This window comes from Leuresthes tenuis, unplaced genomic scaffold (assembly GCF_036924035.1).
Source record: "Leuresthes tenuis unplaced genomic scaffold, fLeuTen1.0.hap1 SCAF_7, whole genome shotgun sequence".
Taxonomy (NCBI): Eukaryota; Metazoa; Chordata; class Actinopteri; order Atheriniformes; family Atherinopsidae; genus Leuresthes; species Leuresthes tenuis.
In genome coordinates, this window is record NW_027325361.1 from 18,937,925 (window position 1) to 18,959,774 (window position 21,850).

General features: G+C 39.9%; 2 protein-coding genes across 3 annotated transcripts in view; one reads left to right on the forward strand and one right to left on the reverse strand.

Moving 5' to 3' along the window:
- edem3 (ER degradation enhancer, mannosidase alpha-like 3) overlaps nt 1-21,850 on the reverse strand; it is a 461,179-nt gene that overhangs the window by 147,303 nt on the left and 292,026 nt on the right. The gene's annotated exons all lie outside the window — the stretch shown is intronic.
- Nucleotides 18,702-21,850, forward strand: part of ssbp4 (single stranded DNA binding protein 4) — an 86,056-nt gene continuing 82,907 nt past the window's right edge. For both annotated transcript variants that reach the window (XM_072389703.1, XM_072389702.1), the window contains exon 1: nt 18,702-18,857. In XM_072389703.1, the coding sequence (XP_072245804.1) occupies nt 18,802-18,857 (56 nt within the window). In that variant the 5' untranslated portion in view covers nt 18,702-18,801. The remainder of the gene's footprint in view (nt 18,858-21,850) is intronic.

The following is a 21,850-nucleotide window of genomic DNA, read 5'->3' on the forward strand; positions in this document are numbered from 1 at the left end:
ATATGTGCATATTCTCCCAAATATTCAAAAATTATAAACTGTCTTGTATAAATATATATTTCTTTTTAAACTTTTGGATGTTTCATGAGCTGAAATTTACCTTCTGCTGTAACCTAAGAACTAGCTTTGTGAAAATAAGTAGTAATGATCAACGTATTTGTTTTCATTTAATAGTTTTTTGGCAGATAACCGACATGGCACATTAAGACCATCAGGAGTTGAAATAAACAGAGATAGTCTGTGTAAAATGTATACTGTTTAAATATGGGTGAAATCACTTTTAGAGTCAGGACCATAAACATTTGCCTGATCAACTCAAGTCTTTGAAATTCCAGAGAAAATAAAATGAATAATTTAGTCGTAAAGCATAGTCATTTAATCAATAATTGAAATGTATTCTTTTTCAGCTGGTGTTTTTACCTTTGCATCATAGTTTGGTCCATTTTTCTTGTTTCTTTTGTTGTTTTTCTGTAATTGATGCCATGTTAAGTATAGACAGAAACAGAATATGTGAATAAGAGAAAAATATTCTCGAAGGAAGCCTGATTCTGTTTTTATTAATGAATTATTTTTCTCATTTTAACTCCAGATTTAACCAAGTAAAAAACTCAACCTTTGTGCAGCTGAACACGAGTTAAGCTCGGCTTGTTTAAAACCTGTGTGAACACTTTGATAGTTACTCATATGGCCTTGTGTAACAGTTCTGCTATCTTCCAACACCAAATTAACAATTTCACTCAGGTCATTGTCCTTTTTTAAAAAAAAATTTTTTTTTATACTATCTTGATGGGCATTCCATTGCAGCACATGACATGGCTCAACCAAGCTTTAAAACATTTACCTGCCTACCATTAGTCCTCTTGACTGAGGATTTTTTGTTTTACTGTCATCAGCGTCCTTATAGATTAAATCACATGAGAGCTGGAAAGAAAAGCCTCATCCGGACTCATCAGTGGAGACACATAGAGGATACTTTCTGAAGTCTACAAGAGACTGGTCTGGACTTACTCTTGTAATACCAGGATACCAGGAACTACTAAGGGTAATATCTTAAGAGCTATATTTTTCCCACATAAAAACATGGAATAATTGAATGTTATTTTGCTATTTTCATTTAAAAAATGGTGTGGTTTTGTGACAGACAGCGCTTGTGAATGATTAAACTTGGGTGTTGGTAAATCTTTCTTTACATTGCCTACAAACAGCTATGAGATACAACAACAAGAGAGACACTTTTTTAAATGAAGAAAGGTTAACCAGAAGTCAGGCAGCCATAATGAAATTCCAATGTATATCTCCATCAGCTTTGAATTTGAAGGACTTTTACAAATACATGATCATGTTTTTTCTTCCTGATGAAAAACCTTGGATGATAATGACAAATCACATATTTTATAGATTTGACTACTGATTTAAAAATGCTATTTTTGTTTGAGCCCAGAACAGACTTAACCAAATGACCTTCTTGTGATCACACCTATTGAAAGAGATGACATCAGTTTGGTAGAGGTTTTACTACCACCTTGTCAGTAAACAACCTTTTACTCTGCAGGGGTTCGCTGTGATTTACTACTTTGGTAACATACAGTAGGAGGATAACATCCCCATATACTGATAAATCTCTGTCTTCCTGCCCCCGTCTCTCTTTGCGTCTCTTTCGCTCTGTCAGGCTGAACCTCGCTGATCTGTTCAATCACCCGGGAGCGCTGAGGCAGGACCCTGTAAAGGTGATTCACTCCATTTCAGTCCTCCATACACCATTTCTCCCGCTCCCTTCCTCTCTTCCTCTTTCTGTTTATAGTTCCCCTCAGTCAGCCTGCGTTGACCTAACAGTGCCGCATGACATTAAAACAGAGACCATAAAAGAGTGCTTTTCTATGGCATGCAAAGTGGAGCTTATATTCTTTTCTCCCAGACCTTAAGCAAAAACAGACACCACTATCGTTTTTGTAAGGTACACACAGTTGTTGTCCAACTGTCACCTAAACTAGCTTTTTCTGGTTTGCCTTCAGAGACTTTTCTGTAACTTTTGTGACTTTTTGACATGTTTGACAGTTTGAATCGCTGCAGAGTGCTAACAGGCTCTCTGTGTCTTCTACCATTGTCTTGTTTGCAACCAATGACTGACATCATGGAGGCAGATGCCAGTGGTTTCTAAACTTTTGCAGACTGTAGTTAGTGTTAACTGTAAAGCGGTTACAGTAACTCATATGGAGTATCTGAGGAGTAAACCACGGTTAGCCAGGAAGCAGGATATGATAAGCAGGCTGATCTGATTATATCATCTATGAGTTTTACTTGACCAAACGGAGGCCTTGATTTGGAAAAAAAAAAGAAATCAAAGGAACATTGTCTTTCTCTGCAAAATATAGTAAACAATTACTTTCTGTTCCATATTGTTTCAGCCACTGATCCGTGAGGACTTGGAAGTGACTGATGTCTTATTGTATTGCATTGTGTTCCCTCAATTCCACTCAGTGTGGCTGGACCATGTAGGAGAACTGGGCAATTATTTCTGATTTATCTAGTTAGACAAATCCTGGCATACTGAGCAGAGCTCCAGAGTCTTGTTGAGGTTTGTGTCCTCATTATCGATACACTCCATACTGTTGGCTCACGTCAAGCTTTGCCAAGGCGTCCAGTTTGCTCTTGGAGTCCTTAGTGCATGACTGATTTTGAGACGATTTTCAGACATGTAAATTAGATCACGGGTGAATAGGTCATTAAAGGGGATAAAGCTGGCCTGATTTTGTCTTGAAATTAATCAAAGTTGTTCATCTTTGATTTCGATATGATAATGTAAGTTGAAACATTAGATAGTACTGTGAATTATTGCGTTGTTTGACAAAATTGATAGTTGCTGCCAAAAACAAGAGTCTGACTGATACATATTTAAGCTGACATTTAAGGGTCAATTTGCTTTCCAATATCTGACAATATAAAAACCCTTTTTTGTTTGTTTGTTGTATTTTTTTTTAACAAAACATGATGCAAGAAAAGATGTGTGGTAAATTTCAAAAAGTGTCTCATCACATTGCTTTTTCAGCAGAGAGGTCTCAACTCAACTGTTTACGATGCTCTGATTACTGAAGCAGAGTTCATCTGATAGAGTCGGTCAAGTGGGGTCAAGATTTGCTTTTCTACTGGTATGAGAATACACTGCAGGAAAACGTTGTCAGCTATAACCTATAACTTCCCTAAAAAACATAGTATAGCTAACATGCTTTTCAGTCACATTAATCTATATTCTTAATAAAAAGTCCTGCTGTTTGGGTTCTACTTATGACATCATATATTGTGTTTTTCTACCTGTTCAAATATACAAACATCTACCGTATGTGGTATGTCTGTATTATTGTGCTCTAAAACCGTTGCGTTTTGACAACTGATGTGCCCTTGACCTACTTTTTATTACAACAGACCATTGTTACAGGTGGACATAAAGGTGCTCAGGAAGGTTCTCGTGGTTCTGTAATTGCTCAGAGAATGAGCCTCAATACTTCCTTAATCATCTCCTTTTGCCTCTGAAACTCTGGACCATCCAGAGTAAGAAAATAACACAGCCACATTCAAAGCACTGCTCTGTTATTTTCAGACAGTCACACTTATTGGGATTCATGTAGATGAATAAATTAAAAGTACAGGAATGTGACTTTGAGCACCCAAACCTAATGTGACAACCCATATCTTTTACTTCTGTGGCTTTTGTTTTTAAACCATGAACCTTGTTGGTGAGGTGTTCTTACTAGGTTGCCCACATTTATTATTTCAACACATTCTTATTCCCGTATTGATGCTTTGTTAAAAGCTCTTCATATACATTTTTTTATCGTACAGGGGACCCCTTCAAACCTCACTTACAGGTGTTCTGATGTTTTTTTATTTTCAACATTTTGAGTTAAGGTTTTACTTAGACTTCTATTGTTTTACTACTGTACTCCATTTTTACACATTAAAGTACTTGACAAAGGGTTTGGCATTGAAAGCATTTGATTAAAGTCATGCCATAAAATACTAGGTTGTAATAAAACTACTAATTTAAAGTTGGGCATTAAAAGTTGTTGGCTAAGCTCAAGATGAAATCATGATTTGGCATTGAAATACACAAAAAATTAGGCGACTGGCAGTCCTGTCCAGTATCTGTGCCCTCTTCTTCCTTGCGATGCCTATGCAATGTTTTTTATGTAAAGGTTGTTTGATCATGTCCTTCAGACTGGGTCATGGCAGCATCCTGTAATATACAAGCGGTGGAAAGGACATATGACTCTTATGAGTGAACATTAGTAGACTTGTGTGAATTAGTAGGGGTGTGTTAGGGTCAGTTAGTTACATGGGCTTTCTTGTGAGAGATTGAACCCAGCATAACTACACAACAAAACACTAAAATACATTCTTTTTACAATGCGATTGTTACTGGTTAATGTTTAGAAATTCAAACTACTTTCGTAAAGGTTGAAAAATATCATGTTGAGATTTTTTAAAAAACAAACAAAAAAAACAAAACATTCTTTTTGTAATGCAGGTGTCACTGTAATGGATGCTATCTTTAGCCTTGACATGCCGTTAACCTCATGAGCACAATATCATATTCAGTACCATATTCATTAAAAGTAAATCTTGACCTAATTATTATTCTACCAGCATGGACAGATGACTCACAGGCACATCTTGGAGAGGACAGTCTGGAATATAACTCCATATTTTGTGCTTGACATATATTTCTTACAATAATCTCTTTCACTTGTTGATATATCAGCTGAATGCCGTGGTGGGCACCACGGGTGTCCAGCTTCGGCTTGGCCCTTGCAATGTATTTCACATGATATGATGTTCTACAGAAGGAGAAATATGTAAATTCTTTCCAATCTCTCTTTGACAAGCACTGTTTTTTAACATTTCAACAGCTTTTTCATGTATTTATTGACAAATTGGAGATGCTCTGCACATCTTTGCTCCTTAAAGTTATTTTTTAACACTGAGAATGGTTTCCCACTACCAACCATCTACCCGCTATAAACCATTTCTTATCCCTCACCTTTAATGTATTATAAATCAGCAGATCATCTTCCCTTCTCTCCATCCAGCTGCTACTCTGCTTCACCCAACCCCCCTACTCAACAGAAAACTGACACTGCTCGACACATGCAGCATGTGTCATATTCTTTGTACATGCTTGGAGCAGCCTATTCAATTAATTCCCAAGCAGACAGCTCTTTATCAAGCCAGTCAGAGATGTGGGCAGCCAAGGAGGAGGTATTTTCAGTGGTGTGCTGTGTTTGCTTGGCCAGTCACAGGTGTCTGCAACTGCGTCTCCCTCACAGCCAATACTAATGCTTTAATACACCTCTTTATTACCACAAAACCTCCTTTGTCAAACACACACTGTACAAAATAACACTTAATTAATAGAATGATGATATGACTACTGTGTGGAAAGAAAAGAAAATGGGAATTTGTGCTGAGAGGTCAACAGATAAGATTACTAATGAATAAGCTATTTAAACCGTAAAAAAAAGAAGAGCAAGCATTATACCCATGAAGTTATTTGAGTTATGAAGTTTGTTTCTCAAAGTAAGAGAATTGTGTTATAAGGACTGGGTAAATTGCCCGAACCAAGCTCAGAAAATTAATTAGTGCCACTGTCTCCTGCTAAAAGCCACACTTGAGCAAACTGATGACATCCAGTTGACTGCCAACCTGCATTATTGTTCCATATCTATTTCATAAGAAATAGATGGAATATAGTCAGTATTCATCTTCAAAACAGTAGAAGATAAATTGGCCAAATGAATGCTAATAAGAACCACAAGATGAGAAAGGTGGTGAATGTCATCGTGTTGTCAGGTTTCCATAAGAATAAGAAAGAGATCCAGTGAGATCCTCCAATAAGAAAGTTAAGGAACCATAGAAAAGAATCCAAGTGATCTTCTGTCACTGGGCATGAAGTCAATAGCATGTCAATATTTTACATGATCAGTTTGATAGTTCTTAATCCTACTGTTCATAAAAGATGGATGCATTCGTGGTCAGGTTGCCTGTTTATTTATGGACCACAGTTTAAAAGTTTGGTATCTGGTCATGAACATCTTTGAGTTTTTGAGCCAGAAGAGGCCATATTTGTAGGAGAGAAATCATTTGTAATTAATCAACTATTGCTAACAGTGAGTGTGATTGTGAAGCTGGATTTTGAAAATGTCCACAACTACTGCAATCTACTTTAACAAATGTAAAGCTGCTCCAGAAATGCTTTGGTTTTTTTTTTTTTCTTATATCTTTGTTTATTTTGGCCAGTCATTGTATTAAAAGAGAAAATGCAATCAGCCCATATGGTGGCTCAGTTTGGAGAATCTGTCAAAATTTGGTGTCAGCAAGTTTTTAAGGAAGGTCGTTCAAAACTCTGAGCATAAATAAATGGTAAACTTTTTGAGGCCAGAAGTGTGTTATTTGTTGATGGCTTGGGGCTACAACTTGTACGTGGAAAGTGTCAAAAATGAGGATTTTGCTGCCACTTTGTCAGGTGAAAATTCCAGCTGGTGTTATCCAAGTATGAATGAAGCCCTCCATAGTTGACCCCACCTTTCTGCTTGGTTGTTTAATTTTGTTAGGTAGTTAAATGTTCACTGGAAGGGATGACTATGATGGGTTAGTTTGATACTTCCAATTGAATCCTTCAATCAGGTTGCATTCCTGTGGAATGCACTATTTTAAACTTGTTTACAGTATGTGACTCATTGATGCCTCTGGTTATAGACATTTTAAGAGATCTTATGCCAGCGGTGACTGCAGTGTTTGCTGTGCTGCATAATCATCAGTAGCTGCAAGGTGCCACAACACACAGTAGAACCAGACACTCAAACATCAGCAGAGGCTAAAATGCAGAGAGCTAAATATGTTATATTCAAGTCTGCATTCTGCGTCATTGTGGCTGAAGCTGTTTAGAGAAGACAAGAGTGTGTGTGTGTGTGTGTGTGTGCAAATATGCATGTTGTATTAAGCCACTGTTTTTTTGCTGAAATAAATATGCATAGCACATTGACTGTGCTTCAGCATAATAGATGGCGTTGCTAGTGAGCAAAACATCTATCATTTCTGCCTCTGATTAATAGTTGTCCTGGGGATGGCTGCTCTGCACAGAGAGAGGAGAGGGAGGAAGAGACGAGGTGAGGGATGACAGGGGGAGGGAGGGGGGCAGAAAACAGCAGTGGAGAACGGGTGAGAGTGGTGAGGGTAATAGAATGTCTCCTGCTCAGGAGTCCGAAAGAGTTAAACAGAGGACCGAGCTCAGAAATTTCTGAATGTCCCCTGGTGTGTTGCAATCGTGTGTTTAAAAAGGGATTCTGAACAAAGCCAGACAAGAAGATCATGTCATTGTTGGTAAATCACAATGATGAATCATAAACCACTGTGAATTATGATCATTGGTGGTTTGGAAGTTTTTGTTTTCCACGTATCCCCTAATGTCTCCTTAATTCTCATCACTGTTAGTTATTAAATCATTAAATTTACATTCCAGAGCCTGTGTTGTTGTATACTAAACTATTCTCATACCATAGTGTCATATTGGTGATCAAGATCACTGCAGAGTGAGCTTCATCAATAAGACTGTTTGTCATTAATCTCTTCAAATGGAAACTGCAGGCTACTGGTCTTCTCATATGTTCTTTAGCAAGTCTTCAACAAACAGTATGTTGTCAGTGTCTTCCAAAATGATCCATAAAAGCATTTACTGATCTGGTGCTGCCAAAGTTGTTCCAGTTACATGACAAAAAATGTTCCATATGACAGCACATTAAAATTTAGATTTTGGCTAACATACTATTCTGTTAAAGTGAGAGAAATTACTGTGTTTGTAAATGTAGAACTTCTTATTAAAAAAAAGGTACAGACTGAATGTTCCTGGATCATAAAAATTTAACACTCTTACAGATAGGGAAAAAAAATTAGCCAGCTGTTCTCACCTGCCGATATGGCATTTCATATCCACATCCTGTGTATTTTTTACAATAAAATTCATCCTGTCTTATTCTGTTTTTACCCCAGAAGTAGCACATTTAAACAAGTTTCTCACACATAGGTAGACCAGCAGCAACGGTTAAATTCGTATCCATTACCAGAAGGGATTTTTTTATTTTTTATTCAGTGCGTTCAGGGTTACACAGAACCAAAATTTTGCTCAGTAGTTACCTCTACCTTCCAGGTGAGAAGCGTGCAACAACACTTTATTCTCTCCAGGCTGTGTTGAGCCACTATTTTCTGATTCACATTTCTTTTTTAGATGATTATGCTAATTTATAACTTTCCAATGAATCATGAACGTTAGCTCCACATGGCACTATTTTGAGTGAGCTACCAACTGCCTTCAAACTAGTGAAATCGATCAAATTATTTTTGTTTGTGAGTTGTTCCTGTCAGTTTCCAAGTCTCCACATGAAATATTATGGTCTAAACTTCCATTCATTTCCATTTTCTAAACCTGCTTAATCCAATTCAGGGTCAGCTGGAGCTGGGGGTTCAGAGAATGAGGCAAGGTACACCCTGGACAGATCACCAGTCCATCACAGGGCAAACACAGAGACAGACAACCATTCACGCTCACATCTACGGTCAATTTAGAATTACCAATCAACCTAACATGCATGTTTTTCCAGTGGGAGGAAGCCAGTGTCCCTGAAAATAACCCACACATGCAGCGGGAGAACAAGCAAATTCCACACAGAAAAGCGTTTGACCAGTAACAACAAGCTAAAAAGCCATTCAAATTAAGTATCTGTGCAGATTCAAGAGCCCCGTGAGCTGTCGGCGGAAGAGAACACTTTCCAGAGTGGCATAATTATGAAGTCCTTATCTGGGCAATAATTGAACCGTTTCAAAGTGACCTGTCCGAATAAAAGTTTTATTTCCTGTTTTGTTTTTTTTCCAAGAAGACAACTACCTTGTGGTTTAAGACGGCTTGTATGCACTGCCACACCTTTGCCTCATTAACTACACAGGGATATGAATATGCAAATTAGCCCCACCTCACTCCTCTGCCGCAAGCTCACAGCCCTCCCCCACTCTTCCTCTCAATGCTGTTTTCACATTTAAATGCTGAAAAATCAGAGGATCCGGCCCAGGCACTCTAGTCAGCTGCCTGTTCACAATTGAAGTGAGACACATTGATTCAAATAATATGAGATTTGATTAAAATTATTTATGCCATTAGCATAGAAAAACGCATATTTAAAAAGTTACAGGGTTGTCTTTAATTCTGTCATTTGATTTGCAATGTGTAACCAATGTGTAGCCTAAACCTAACCAAATGCTGACCTTGGGTGAAAACACATATTTTAATGGTAAAATATGCAAAACAAAAATCACTGACACCAACTGTGCATTTTTTTAAAATAATGTTTTGAAGTTGGAGGGTTATAAAATTCTTAGATAAAGATATTTTAAACATGTGGGAGGCGTTTTATGAGAATGTATTTAACATCCAAGCTCTGAGATTTTCCTGAACCAGACCGAGCAGTTTTTCATTTCTATCCTAACAAAACCGCAAGTGAATACAAAAGGGAAGTTTCCAATTCAATTCAATTCAGTTTTATTTATATAGCACCAAATTACAACAAATGTCATCTCAAGGCACTTCAAAGATACAATTCAATTCATATTGACAACATAGTCAATATTGATTTCCATCAATTTTACATGTGCATTCAAAATCATTCAGATTGCCTACCTGTCATACATTTACCTCCTACTGTCTGTGCTGCCATGCATTTATCTGTTGTGATAGCTTTAGTCCAGTATGATAATGTTCCCTGAAGTGTGAGCTACATCGTTTAATTTGTTTGTCATGAAATCTTCAGCATATAAATTGTTAGCCAAAGGGTCTGTTACACAATGATTCACGTCCACCCAACTTACACATGAGTGTATGTGTGTGAGGAGTGTGCCATCTGCTCTGGTGATGAGACGGTTAAAGGCAAACAAAGGACACAATGCAAATAATGTAAATAGCCTTCTTCTTGGCTGTTTCTGTGACACAGGTCACAGTTGTCAGCCCCATGCCTGTGTGTGCCCATGTGCGGTGATGTGAAATATGGGTGTATGCTAATAAGAAGCCACATGGATATCTAGGTCACATCAACTGATCTTCTGAATCTTCTTACACTCCCTTTCCATGTAACATAAGCACATGGACACACATGCTATTACAAAGTCACAGAAAAACACAAAATCCCCCCCCCCCACACACACACACGTCTTAAAACACCCATTTATGGGTTGAGTCATTGTGAATTAATCTCAGGAGAAGAGAGAAAGAGACAGAAGATGTTGTGCTACATTCCTGAAACACATACATACTGTACTCACCCATAGACTCACACATGCACACACTCACACACTGGGATGCATTTCACATATAACCCAAAAAAGCCCTGCTGAATATCTTGTCAAGCCTCCATCTCAGTGTGGAGCCTGCATCGGCATTCCCCTGGCATCCCATGACGTTGGCTCATTTTGATTTTACTCCTCGCTGTGGTTCAAACTGAGCATTCCCCGCTGCCTTCTTTTACTCTTCAGGATTATAACAGTGCAGTTTAAAGCAGGAGCAGGGTTCATGCAGGAGACAGGCTCTCTTGAGTTTATCTATCGAGATGTTCAAGTGCAAGAATAAAGAGGAGGAGGGAGGTGAAGACAACCCAACAATACCTCCATCCTACTCTTCTGACAACGCTGGCAGATCTAAATTCATCATCCCACTGAAGCTATTTCGGGAGCTTTAAAAAAATTAGGAAAACTTCACACAGAGGTATCTCCTGATCGTCCTCTTTTTCTTTGTTTCAGTCGCTTCTCTCTCCCTCCCACCCAATGTATTTTCCAGTCAGCTGGTGTAGGTGTTAAGAAAGGCTGTTTACTGTCTGTGTGGTATTATTCATATCAGCACCACCCCCACCCCTCCTCTGTACATTGACAGGATCACAAACCAGTCTTCCCGCCCAACACTACACCCTCCATCCCTCTTGCATGACACACACCTCCAGCTACCATGTCAGCTTCTGTCCCCTTGGTGACCCTGTCTCTACATGACAGTTTTGCCAGGATGAGAAATTGTACAAATGCAGTAAACAACATCAACCCGTCACTGAGTTTTTTTTACCCCATTGATATAATCTGTACTTATATGTCCACCGTGCTGTAAAAGGCTTGTGATGTTTTACTTTTAGGTGCTGAATAAAATTCTAAAGTTTATGTTTGGAAAAATGCAAATCATAAAGGGAAGCATTTAACTGCAATAAAAGTCGCCATGTTTCTTTTTCTGTTTTAATTTCACCACTAAGGACTTGTGATGCGAAGCGATGATCATGAATGATGTTTATAATGATACCAGTTCTCTCTTGTAGGGCACAGAGAAGCAGACAATCGTCTCTCCCTGACTCCCTGGTGTGACAACCCTCATTACCCGTCTGCTTATACCCCATCCCCCCTTCCACACACACACACACACACACACACACACAAAGCCCCTTAGGGCAGTGGGAGGTCACAATACTCTGTACTGGCTGGCAGTAGCGTGTGGGAGACATGCAGCAGAGACGAACTGTGATGCAGAATATGCGCACGCGCCAGTGTGGGCATGCATGCTGGCAAGTGTGCTCATGAGCAGAGTTTGGAGCAGAGAATTATTCACAAATGTGTGACAGAGTGGGGGCTGGGATGAGGTGGGCGTGCGGAGAGAGAAGTACGATAGAAGAGGAGGAAGAGGAGGAGGAGGACGAGGAAGAGTGACTTGGCATAGCTTTGTTTTGCGAGTTAGACTGAGGCATGTTTTTGGCGTAGTTTGCCTTCACGCTAATGATGCAATTTCCTCGCCTGCCTGCCAGTCGCAGGCAGCGCGTGTCTCACTTCCACCGCTGTGCTGATCCTCCTCAGACTGAAACTTCACTTTGTCATTGCCACCCAGTCAGGCTTAGGGAATCAGGGTACCACAAAGCATGTTACACAAACAGCTCACTGCCACTCTCACTTGTCACCCACTTCGGACTAACTGTGGCCTGTCGTCTTTCTTAGCCCTGTTACACCGATTTGACTTCAACCGAGAAAGGAGAAGCCAGTATTGTGGTGATGGGGGAGTAGGAGATGGCAGGGTGGAGTATGGTGGATAATGGATGATGGAAAGAGAGAATGAGCAGGCCGGGATGTAACCACATATTTTAGTGTGGCTCTGTTGGGTTAGGCCTAGCTGTTAGTGGTTCTCATCTAAAACTAAGCAGGAAGCCGCACTGGAAAATTTCAGAGGAATTCTTCCTCAGTTATCCCCAGAAATAATAGGGAGGTACTGGTGGTGACATCGCAGCTATGCTTGCTTGCATTGAATCAATGGGATGTATCAGAGATGAAAATCCTCCTTTTCCACCATTCCCCACCGCCATTTCCAACTATTCTTCCAGCTAAGCAAACTTTTTATCCATCTATCTACACCTCTAGTATTGCTTTCAATGTTTGACTTTTTGTCTTTGCATTGTCTTCCCTTCCCATATCTGAAGAGCACGATGGGATCTCAGCTTTGGATTACATCAGTAAAAATTCACTGTGAGAATATAGGACCCTCATGCACAAGTAAAAAAAGGGTGTATTCATGCACATGCACATGTGTGTTTATACTGTGGTGGGGCTGTGTCACCTCCCATTAAAAGAAAACATGAGAACACTGCCTCTGTATCTCACCAACACAAGTGAGACTCAGTAAAGGTGCAGCTCTCCATTGAAAACTGGGTTATACAAAGCAGCTGCTGATATCGAATGGCTATTGGACTTTGAACAAGGGAGAGGATATTACACAAAGGCATAGGATTACCAAGGGTGAACACTCAGAAATGACAACAAGAAGTGTGTTTCAACTACTGGAACTATTTCTAGGAACCGGGGTCTTATTGTGACTTGCTGTGCTGACCCTTTCTGATTGATCAAGTACTCAGTTTTTTAGTTAGTTATTTTCCACCTGTCTGTCTCAGTCATCTTATATTTAATTTCCTTCAAGTTTTAGCACAAGAATAGTTACCACTGTTTGTAAGTCTAACATTCAAACTCCACCATCACACCTACTTCAATCAGCTGGGGTTAAACAGCATGGAACATGATCTGTAGGGGACAAGTGAGCTCCAGAATAAATGAGGAAAGAAAAATGGAACAAGGAAAGAGTGACTCTGAGCAGCGAAACATTAATTTCTCAGTGTTTTAAAACAGATTTGTCTGAAGCACAAAAACCAAAACAACAACAACAACAAAAAACACCTACAACCTGTGGAATTGTATAGCATTAACAGATTTTGAGCTGATACAGCTAATAATCCTGGATCGACTGCTCTTTGTTGGCTGGTATGACCTATGTGGCAGCCCCAACAATCGAGTAAGGAGATAAAACCCAGTCATACTTTCACTGACTTAATTAGCCAGATCTAAAGACAACTTACAAATGTCACCCACGGGGTACAAGCTAAGCCTGCGCAAGAAAACATAGCTTTCCAGTGCTCAAGGTGCTGGTAGTGTGTAGCATACGTTATACACTAAGAGGGAGCAAAAGACTGTGTTACGTCCCATTAGGTCAAGGTGCAGTATATGGAAATGTGCCTAAAGATGCTGATGTACTATGCTGTTTCCTGTATTTGACGTTTTGTGTGTAGCTGGTCAACTTTCATCCCTAGTTCGAACAAAGAACATGCTTATCCAGGTTTAAAAAAAGCTGTTTTTACAATGCTCACATCCACTATTGGTATATTTTACACAGTGTGCTTTTCAGACTAACATGAATTTTTATCTATGCTGACTAAGTTGAATCTTAAAAATAAAAAATGAGCCTTGCAAATTTGATCTAAAAGTTATAAAACTTTAAGGGCTTTTGCAAATCAGAAGAGATGAACCAGCCTATTGTGCACTGTTGGCCGTGTGGTAGCAAAGTCACAAAGTTAACTTTCTGTCATCTTTGAAACAGCTGGTCTCATTACCCTGAATTTCCACTGATTTTATCAGACATTGTTGCAACAATATGCAGCTGGTCTATCTGTCCTACTCTTTGCCAGATGTCAGCTGTGATGTGCATTTTGTTGTTGGGGAAAAAAACGGACAGAGGAAGGATTTACCCATTTTTTTATTGTTCAGGTGTTTCACTGTGGGCAGAGATCTTGTAGTGTAGGCGAACTTTGAACAGCAAAGTCCATTGGTGACAAATTAAATATCTGCTAACGCCTTAGTCCAGAGGTGGAAAACTTTCTGAGTACAGTGATCTGTTGTGCATTGTCTTGCCCTATCTGAAGGCTTCACACACACAGATGTGCTGCTCACGCTAGCCTTCTTGGATCATATTTCCTCATCTTTTGGGTGCCTAAGAGGGGTGTTTTCTATGTAAAGGCCTCATCTCTCATCTGCTAAAGTTTCACATGACGTCGAGGTTCCCTATAGCTCCTGGTAAACCTGAAGCAATATTGCATACACATTTCAACAAAGTCATGGAAAATGTAAAGCAGATGTGTTTTAGCCATTAGGGTTTTGGTGATGTCAAATGCAATATGTTGAATAGTGTCTTTAAAATTTGCAATGACTTTGAACATTTTTACGAGGTTGCCTACAAAGGTATAGTCGATGGATTCTATTTTCATTTCTTTCATACTGTGTGAGTGCAACTTGTATCTGCAGAGAAGCTGTACAGAGGGAATATGCACTTTTTTTCTGTCTTTGTTTCTAATTATGGGAGCACTGAATGGTCTTTCTGCACAACAGCAGAGGCCCAAAGTTGCCGCTGGGTGTCAGATAGATGAGGCGGTGTGAAAGGGGGGTTGGGAGGGTACTGGCTGTTTGGGAACAGCACAGACGAACTTGGTGACCAAGTGGAATGATACAAATCAAAACCGACAGACAGATATGGAGGCAGGCAGAGAAACATAACAGCTGATAGATAGGCAGGCAGACAGGAAAGCATGATAGCAGACAGACAGGTTCATATTTGGGATAAAATACTGCTTGTAGTTACGTAACCAAAGGCTTACAGGTTAAAAAAAATCTCTTACTGACTGCAGATGTTTATTGAGGCTGTGCTGCTCAGATGGATTTTTTTCTACCTTTTATAGTTTCCTACACTCTCAGTATTTTCTGTGGTCTTTGATGTCAAATGTATTTTGGAATCAAATCGTATTTAATACCACACAGAGACCATAATTCAAATCTAGCAACATGACAAAGCCATTTTGTTTGTGGAGGCAAGACCATAACACATTAGTTTAAATCTAGTGCTGGACCGACAGCCAAGACGTGAATTTGTGTGTCATATTAACAGTGGCTGAGGAATTTATTGATGGAGGGAGTTTTGTGTCACACATATATGGAAGACAGGATTAACATCAATGATTTTGCCATATGAGCATTCACCTCACTGAGTTGCACACACATACATGCACATACATGACCAAACTCCGACCTGTTGAGCCACTCACTGACATAAACTGGGCAAAGACATACAGTCAGAAACACAGAAAAAGTGTTATTTTCTTTATATAAGGTTAGATGTTAAGGAGGAGACGAGGAGAGATGGATTGAGAGGGGATCATGGGGCCACTCCAAGTCAAGGCTGACTCATACGGATTGCAGGGCGGGGGGTTTCACTTCTGTTTGGTTGTTTTGGTTTGGGTTTTTTTTCTCTTATTACTGGCTCTAGATAAGAGGCTTTATGACATACACACTCATATGCAATTATGAACAACAGTGGACACACGCTCTTGGGGCGCCTTCTGGGGCAGGTGTCAAGACATGAGATGAGAAAACCTTCTATTTGTTTGGCATTGAATGATTCAACATGTGATTGATTACCATTTTTACTCACAAAGGCAGGGCTGGGGGAATTCCTCTTTTGGTCTCGATTGCAACCTCTTGTGTTTTTCCATACAGGATATGTCAGGACGAAGCTAGTACGTCCTATGTGGACCCGAACTGTTGCATAACATGAACAGAAGAATGCAGGAGCTGATATACAGGGTTCCAACACACTTTTCAGGGCAAAGACAGTCAGTGATGGACAGAGATGGTTTTATGGCTCCAGGCTTTCTTACTATGTTGTGTACAAGAGAGAATGTAGGGCCACCCAAAGGAGGAAAAACAGGTTGAGAAATTGAAAAGAACATTTCAGCTATAGGTTTCTCTTTAAATGGATATAGGTTATCCAGATAGTTGTGTGAAATGTTCGCTTACTCTAAGCTTGGCTGACAAATACCAAAAATCTGTCTCATTTTAAAAATGTAGCAGCTTATCAGAGATGACACTCTACTGCACTGGTAACATTTAGTGAAAGAGAACAACCTCCTTTTTGCCCCTTTACAACTGCTGTGTAATTGTAGCTGGATATGTAAGAGTGCCAAAAGAAAAAGTAATGTCCCCGGGTCATTCAGGTGCCACATTTGGAATGAGTGGTAATAATCAATTTCCTGTTAACTAACAAGAAATCAGCTTATCATCTCATCAGGACAGTGGTCTTGTGTGAGATTTGAAATGGGCTAGAAGCTGTGCTCTGATTGCAAAACAGTCACACTCTTAGCATAATAGTGAGTATGACCTGGAACTTACTCAGTGCTGTTTGCGTCTCTCTTGATAACTCCCTTGTGTGGTACGTGGTACTCTGCCTAGAGTGCAACGACAATTACACCAAAGTCTGAGTACAATTGTTGTGAATAAAAAGATTAAGAAACTCTGATCTTAGTTGGAGATTGTTATCAGGCAGATATCCAGTTTCATAAATATCAATGAGGGTCTTAGAAAGCCCCTTAAATTCTTCCAAAATTCTAATCCTAATACCTGTCTGTCTGTACTTGCCCTCGTTATATATACTGTACAGATTTTTCAAACAGTTTCAGGTTTCTTACCCATGAACGTTCAGTTCATAGATGAACAGTGGTGGAAAAAAAGTGTTTTCTAGAGTCTAATGACTTGTACAGACGATCCCCATCAAGACGAGGGTCTTAGCCATGTGTTTAATAGCTTGATGATGAGGTTTGATGGGACAAGTAATAACTGGCTAACCACTGAGTAAAAAACAATATGTCACACGACCTGACTCTCGTTACAAAACCATTTGTCCTGTGGTAGGGCTTTAATGCTCAAATGTACGGTCATCTAGTTTATCATAAATGGCTCCAACACTTATTTTATTTAAAAATGCATGTTTATCTTTGAGTAAATTTTCATTAAATTTATTTTCTTACCAAGGAATGTAGAAATGGTAGAAAGAAACAGCACAAAGACAGCTGTATAATGTGTTAAATTAATGTTTAAAGACACTGTAGAAAGCACAAAATAATGAAGAAAAAAAAACAAAAAACTTTTTCTATATAAGGATATCACAGAGGACTTTAGGACAAAATTCATTACACCATAAAGGTAAAAAGAGAATCTGTGCTGTACATTGACAATGCATCAATAAACAATAATGCACTGAAACAGCAGAAACATGTTTATCCATGGTTATTTAAAACAGAGCTAAGGTCAAAAGCTATTTTTTTTTTGTGATAGTCCCATTTGTCCCAACAGTTGGTGCTGTTGAGGGGAATGCCATAAAGGTTCTGGGGCGTACTTGGTCAAGGTGGGTTTTATGTGTCAAAGTAGCACTCAAAAGTAATGTAAAGGCTCCATGTTTTCCATCAGATCACTACACTGTATTCAGGTGAAAAACAAGGCAGTGGTGGCTAAGGTAGCTAAGTTGTTGTCTCTCTATCAGAAACTGAGGGGTTCCATCCCCAGTCCTCCCTATGTTAAAGTGTCCATGGGCAAGAAACTAAACATTGTCATCAGAGCCTAGATAAAGTTAAAGTGTGCAATATCTTCTTCTTCTCAGTGGTTTTAATGTTGTGGCTGATTGGGGTATATCCAAGTTTGGAATAGTCAACCAGTTCGGAAACAAAAAACACACCAGTACATCCATTCTACAAAACACCTTAGGGATTCTTATCCCCCCCAACATCTGCCAGCTGGGTATGCACCATTGCCACTGTTGCCACTGTGTTGAAATGTGTCACCTGAAAACCAGAAAAGGTCCTTTCTCTTGCAGCTTACCTACCATCTAACCATGAAAAAAACTAAAGGAACTGCTTAAACATCAAGATCACGCTGCCAACTAAATATGGGAACTCCTTCAATCTATGCAAAAACATGCTAAAACTAAGAACAGAGTCCACATCTCTGTGAATGAAATTCCCAGAATCAAGCTGTAGCAAAAGTCTTTGTATGTTTTGCTGTTGTTGTTTTTTTTTCCTCTCCCAATTAAAAATAATAACTACATGCTAAGTACTGACAGACTTCCAAAAGGACGTGGGCCAAATCGTAGAGGACGTAACCGGCATACCTTTCCCCATCCTCCCCTTTTCTCTCCTCGTGTTCCTAAGGTCCATAAACAGAAGGGTGTGTTTTCCTTTAAGGAACCCCCACCGCTTGCACAACAGAGGGAGGAGGAGCAGGCCAGCGGAACAGCGACTGAGAGGGGGAAAAAAAATCCAACAGAGGACGGTTTCAAGTCCCCCCAATAGAAACTGTGCCTGATTTGTGGCCAATGTTGGAGATGTAAAAAAAAAAAAAAAAAAAAAAAAAAAAAAAAAACCAAGAAGAGAAAGAGAGGGAGGGAGAAGAGAGGGAAGGAGGAGGGAGGAGGAGGAGAAGGGGGGAGGAGGAGGAGAAGGGGGGGAGGAAAAACACTAAAGGGGTAGCTATGGAGATGGAGCGTTTTCCTGGCTGCTTTCTTTGACAGGTGTTGAGTGGGGCAAAAGTCTTAAAACAGAATTCAGCATGTACGCCAAAGGTAAAGGAGCTGTCGTCCCTTCCGATAGCCAAGCGAGAGAAAAGTAAGTGAATTATGCGTTATATTGTAAGAGTTTACCTGCTTATCATGAAGGCGAGGGGAGAGAGGAGGGGAGTACAACTTTCTAAACTAGGTGCTGTAATTTAAAAGGAGTGCACTGTAGGTGCGCTCCTCCGTGCCGTCTCCCCAACCCATCCGACCACCTTAGAGGTGCGTCCCTTAAACTTTTTTCTTTTAAGAAACATATCGCTGGACTGTGGTTTTGCACAGGTTATCCACATGATATTGTTTGTACTACGCGGGCACACCTCTTTTAAGTTGGCGCAACCTTTCTGAGACCGAAATTGCGTTTTATTTTTTGGATACTACATTGCGCACGCCTCTGCAGTATTAAAAGTTGAAGCCGCATCATATTTAGGTAAAGCATGTGTCCGTGGCATTCACAAAAGACTGCTCGGGTGTCTCCGCGAAACTTTCAGAGATGGAGCCGCCGGAAGCTTGAATGAATTTCTGTTTTGTATTTGGATATTTAATCGGGCGTCTTGGCTCTGGCCCGCTTGCCGTCCGTTCTGATGCGTAAAGCCGGGGCGCAATCACTTGCAGGCGATGAGGGGAAAAGTTTTGTCCCATTCAGCAGACACACAGCGGTGCTAAACTTTTGCTCCTTCATGAAGCAGAGTCACGCTGCCACGAACATTTCGCTGTTTTTATTGCAGAGCTCGAGTTCGTCCAAAGCTTTGTCCAAAGCGGAGAAATGTTACACTGCAAATATTTTAGATCAAATGACGCTGAAAAAAAAAATCTCTGCTCTGTGTTTCAGTGGGGTTCTTTATTTTAAACCTATACTCCCCCTCCCTCTCTCTACGTAAACTGACTTGATGGTCAATTCTGCTTTTGCTTGAATATATGTAACTTTAAAATATTACAGTTCCCATATAGTAACGACTGCCCCTGACACCGCTCTTCTTCAGTGTTGGAGTGCAGTTGGACCTTCTTTGGATCAGAGCAGGCTTTTATCATCATTTGCTATTTTTACGCATTAAACAGTGTGAGGTTACAGGAGTGAGCAGGGATCCCTGCTGCGATGCTTTTGTAATCTAAAAACATTGTCAAGTCCTGAGTGACCGAGCGGTTCCACAGCACCTCATCTGTAATAGAAACAGAATTTCGTTAGGGGAATCTAGTATTTATTTTTTTATCCACTGCTGTGTGTCGTTTTCAATTGATTAAGCTTTCTAGAGACGCTTCTCTTGTGTGCTTAGAGTAAGCTTCCTCGAATACGACTTTGCGCACATCTGGTGCGGGGAGCGTTTGATTTCACTTTGAATTCACATCATTTTGTTGGGAATCTGAGCGGGACTGTTTTCGTGTGTGTTGAAGTGAAAGGGGTGAATCCTAAACGAAAACAGTCCCATGTGGTTTCATGAACAGCAGGCTGGGCGACCTCTGAACCGGCATATGATGCTTTGATATTGCAAATGAACCATCAGCAGCCGTTAGGCTGCTTTTACACCTGTTTGCGAGTCTCAGCGTCATTGGTTTATTTACAGTACGCCGAGAGCAATATATTATTTAAATGCTATGTCTTTAGACAGTTTTTGGTTGCACTTGCTTGTTCGGGGACTGTGGATTATGTTCCATGTGTCATTGGGAGTAAAATCAGTGCAGAGGCAGCATGTATATCAAATGATAGCGTAGGAGGAGGATTAATAATTTAACTCATAAGAACTACAAGTCTTTTGGGAGCTGGAAATGATGAATGCTTCTGTGTTAAGGCTGCTTCTGAAAAATAAAAACATCCTGTATTTGTTGATTCTGTAGTTTTTATTTGCGATTATATCCATCCCTTATTAATCAGAACCCCCACACAAGTTTAAAGAAAGTCTTCTTCTCTTAACTTGTGCATTTAGTTTTGTTTGTGTGTGTGTGTGTGTGTGCGCATGTGTATGATGGCCCTATAGATACTGTCCACACATTACTGGGGCCTTGCCCTTTCCCCTCACCTGTCTTGTCACCCTAACCTGACCTGCAGTGCTAACACATGTTCCCTTGTAAATGTTGAGCTGACAACAGCTGCTTCAATGCATCGCTGAATTAGCTCATATTCATATTTACATATTCATATAACTCTTAACATATTCAGCTAATGAAAAGAGGGCGCCCCGGATGGACTTGTATCTTATTAAAGCAGACTCAGTCACACACTGGGGCATCACAGCGCTGGGAGGATTGATTGTCACGTCATGTGCTTCCTCAGATAAATAAACTACATATTAATCATGTATTTTCTCTCTCTTGGTTTCATGAAATGAAATTGGAATGAAATCAGACCACGAAAGGAAACTCAAAATACTAATATTACAGCCTATCAAAGCAAAGCAGATTTACAGTACATTGGTATTGATGGACCTTCACTCCGCTGATGTGTGAGTCTGCTTTATCGTGTTCTTTTCTTGTTGAATAAGTGATGCTATATCGCAGTTAGATTGTCGAGGAAGAGTGGAAACTAACATGCGTGAGAAACGTTTGATTTGTCAATAGCAGGGTTTTCTGTGTGGGACTGAAAGCAGTCGGATGATAAGGCTGTGGGCAGGGCATGAGAGTTACACCGGAGCATCACTGCTACAAGGAGGAAGTTGTAGAGGAAAATAATCATTAATGGGTGTTACATACATAATAAAAAAAAAGCAAATAGATAAAAGACAACGGGGGATACAGGCTTTATTTTCTGATGTCATCTTTATTTGGATCTCTCAGCTATTTAACTTCATTCTTGGAATATTTGAACAACTGAAATATACTCCTCTCTTTGTCTCAGTTAACACCCAAAGAAGGCAAATGACATACAATATGTGCGGTCAGCGTTTCTTTTGCACCTTAGGAAAACCCGGCTTTATTTTCAGCTTTGCCTTGTGAGGTCTGTGCAGTTGGTGCCATGCTGCAGGTAGCTTGCTGTGTGCAGGTGTGCACCGGAAGACTCTGAAAGTTACAGCCCAAGAACCAGCAGCTGCTTTTCACCAGAGCAGCACATCCTCG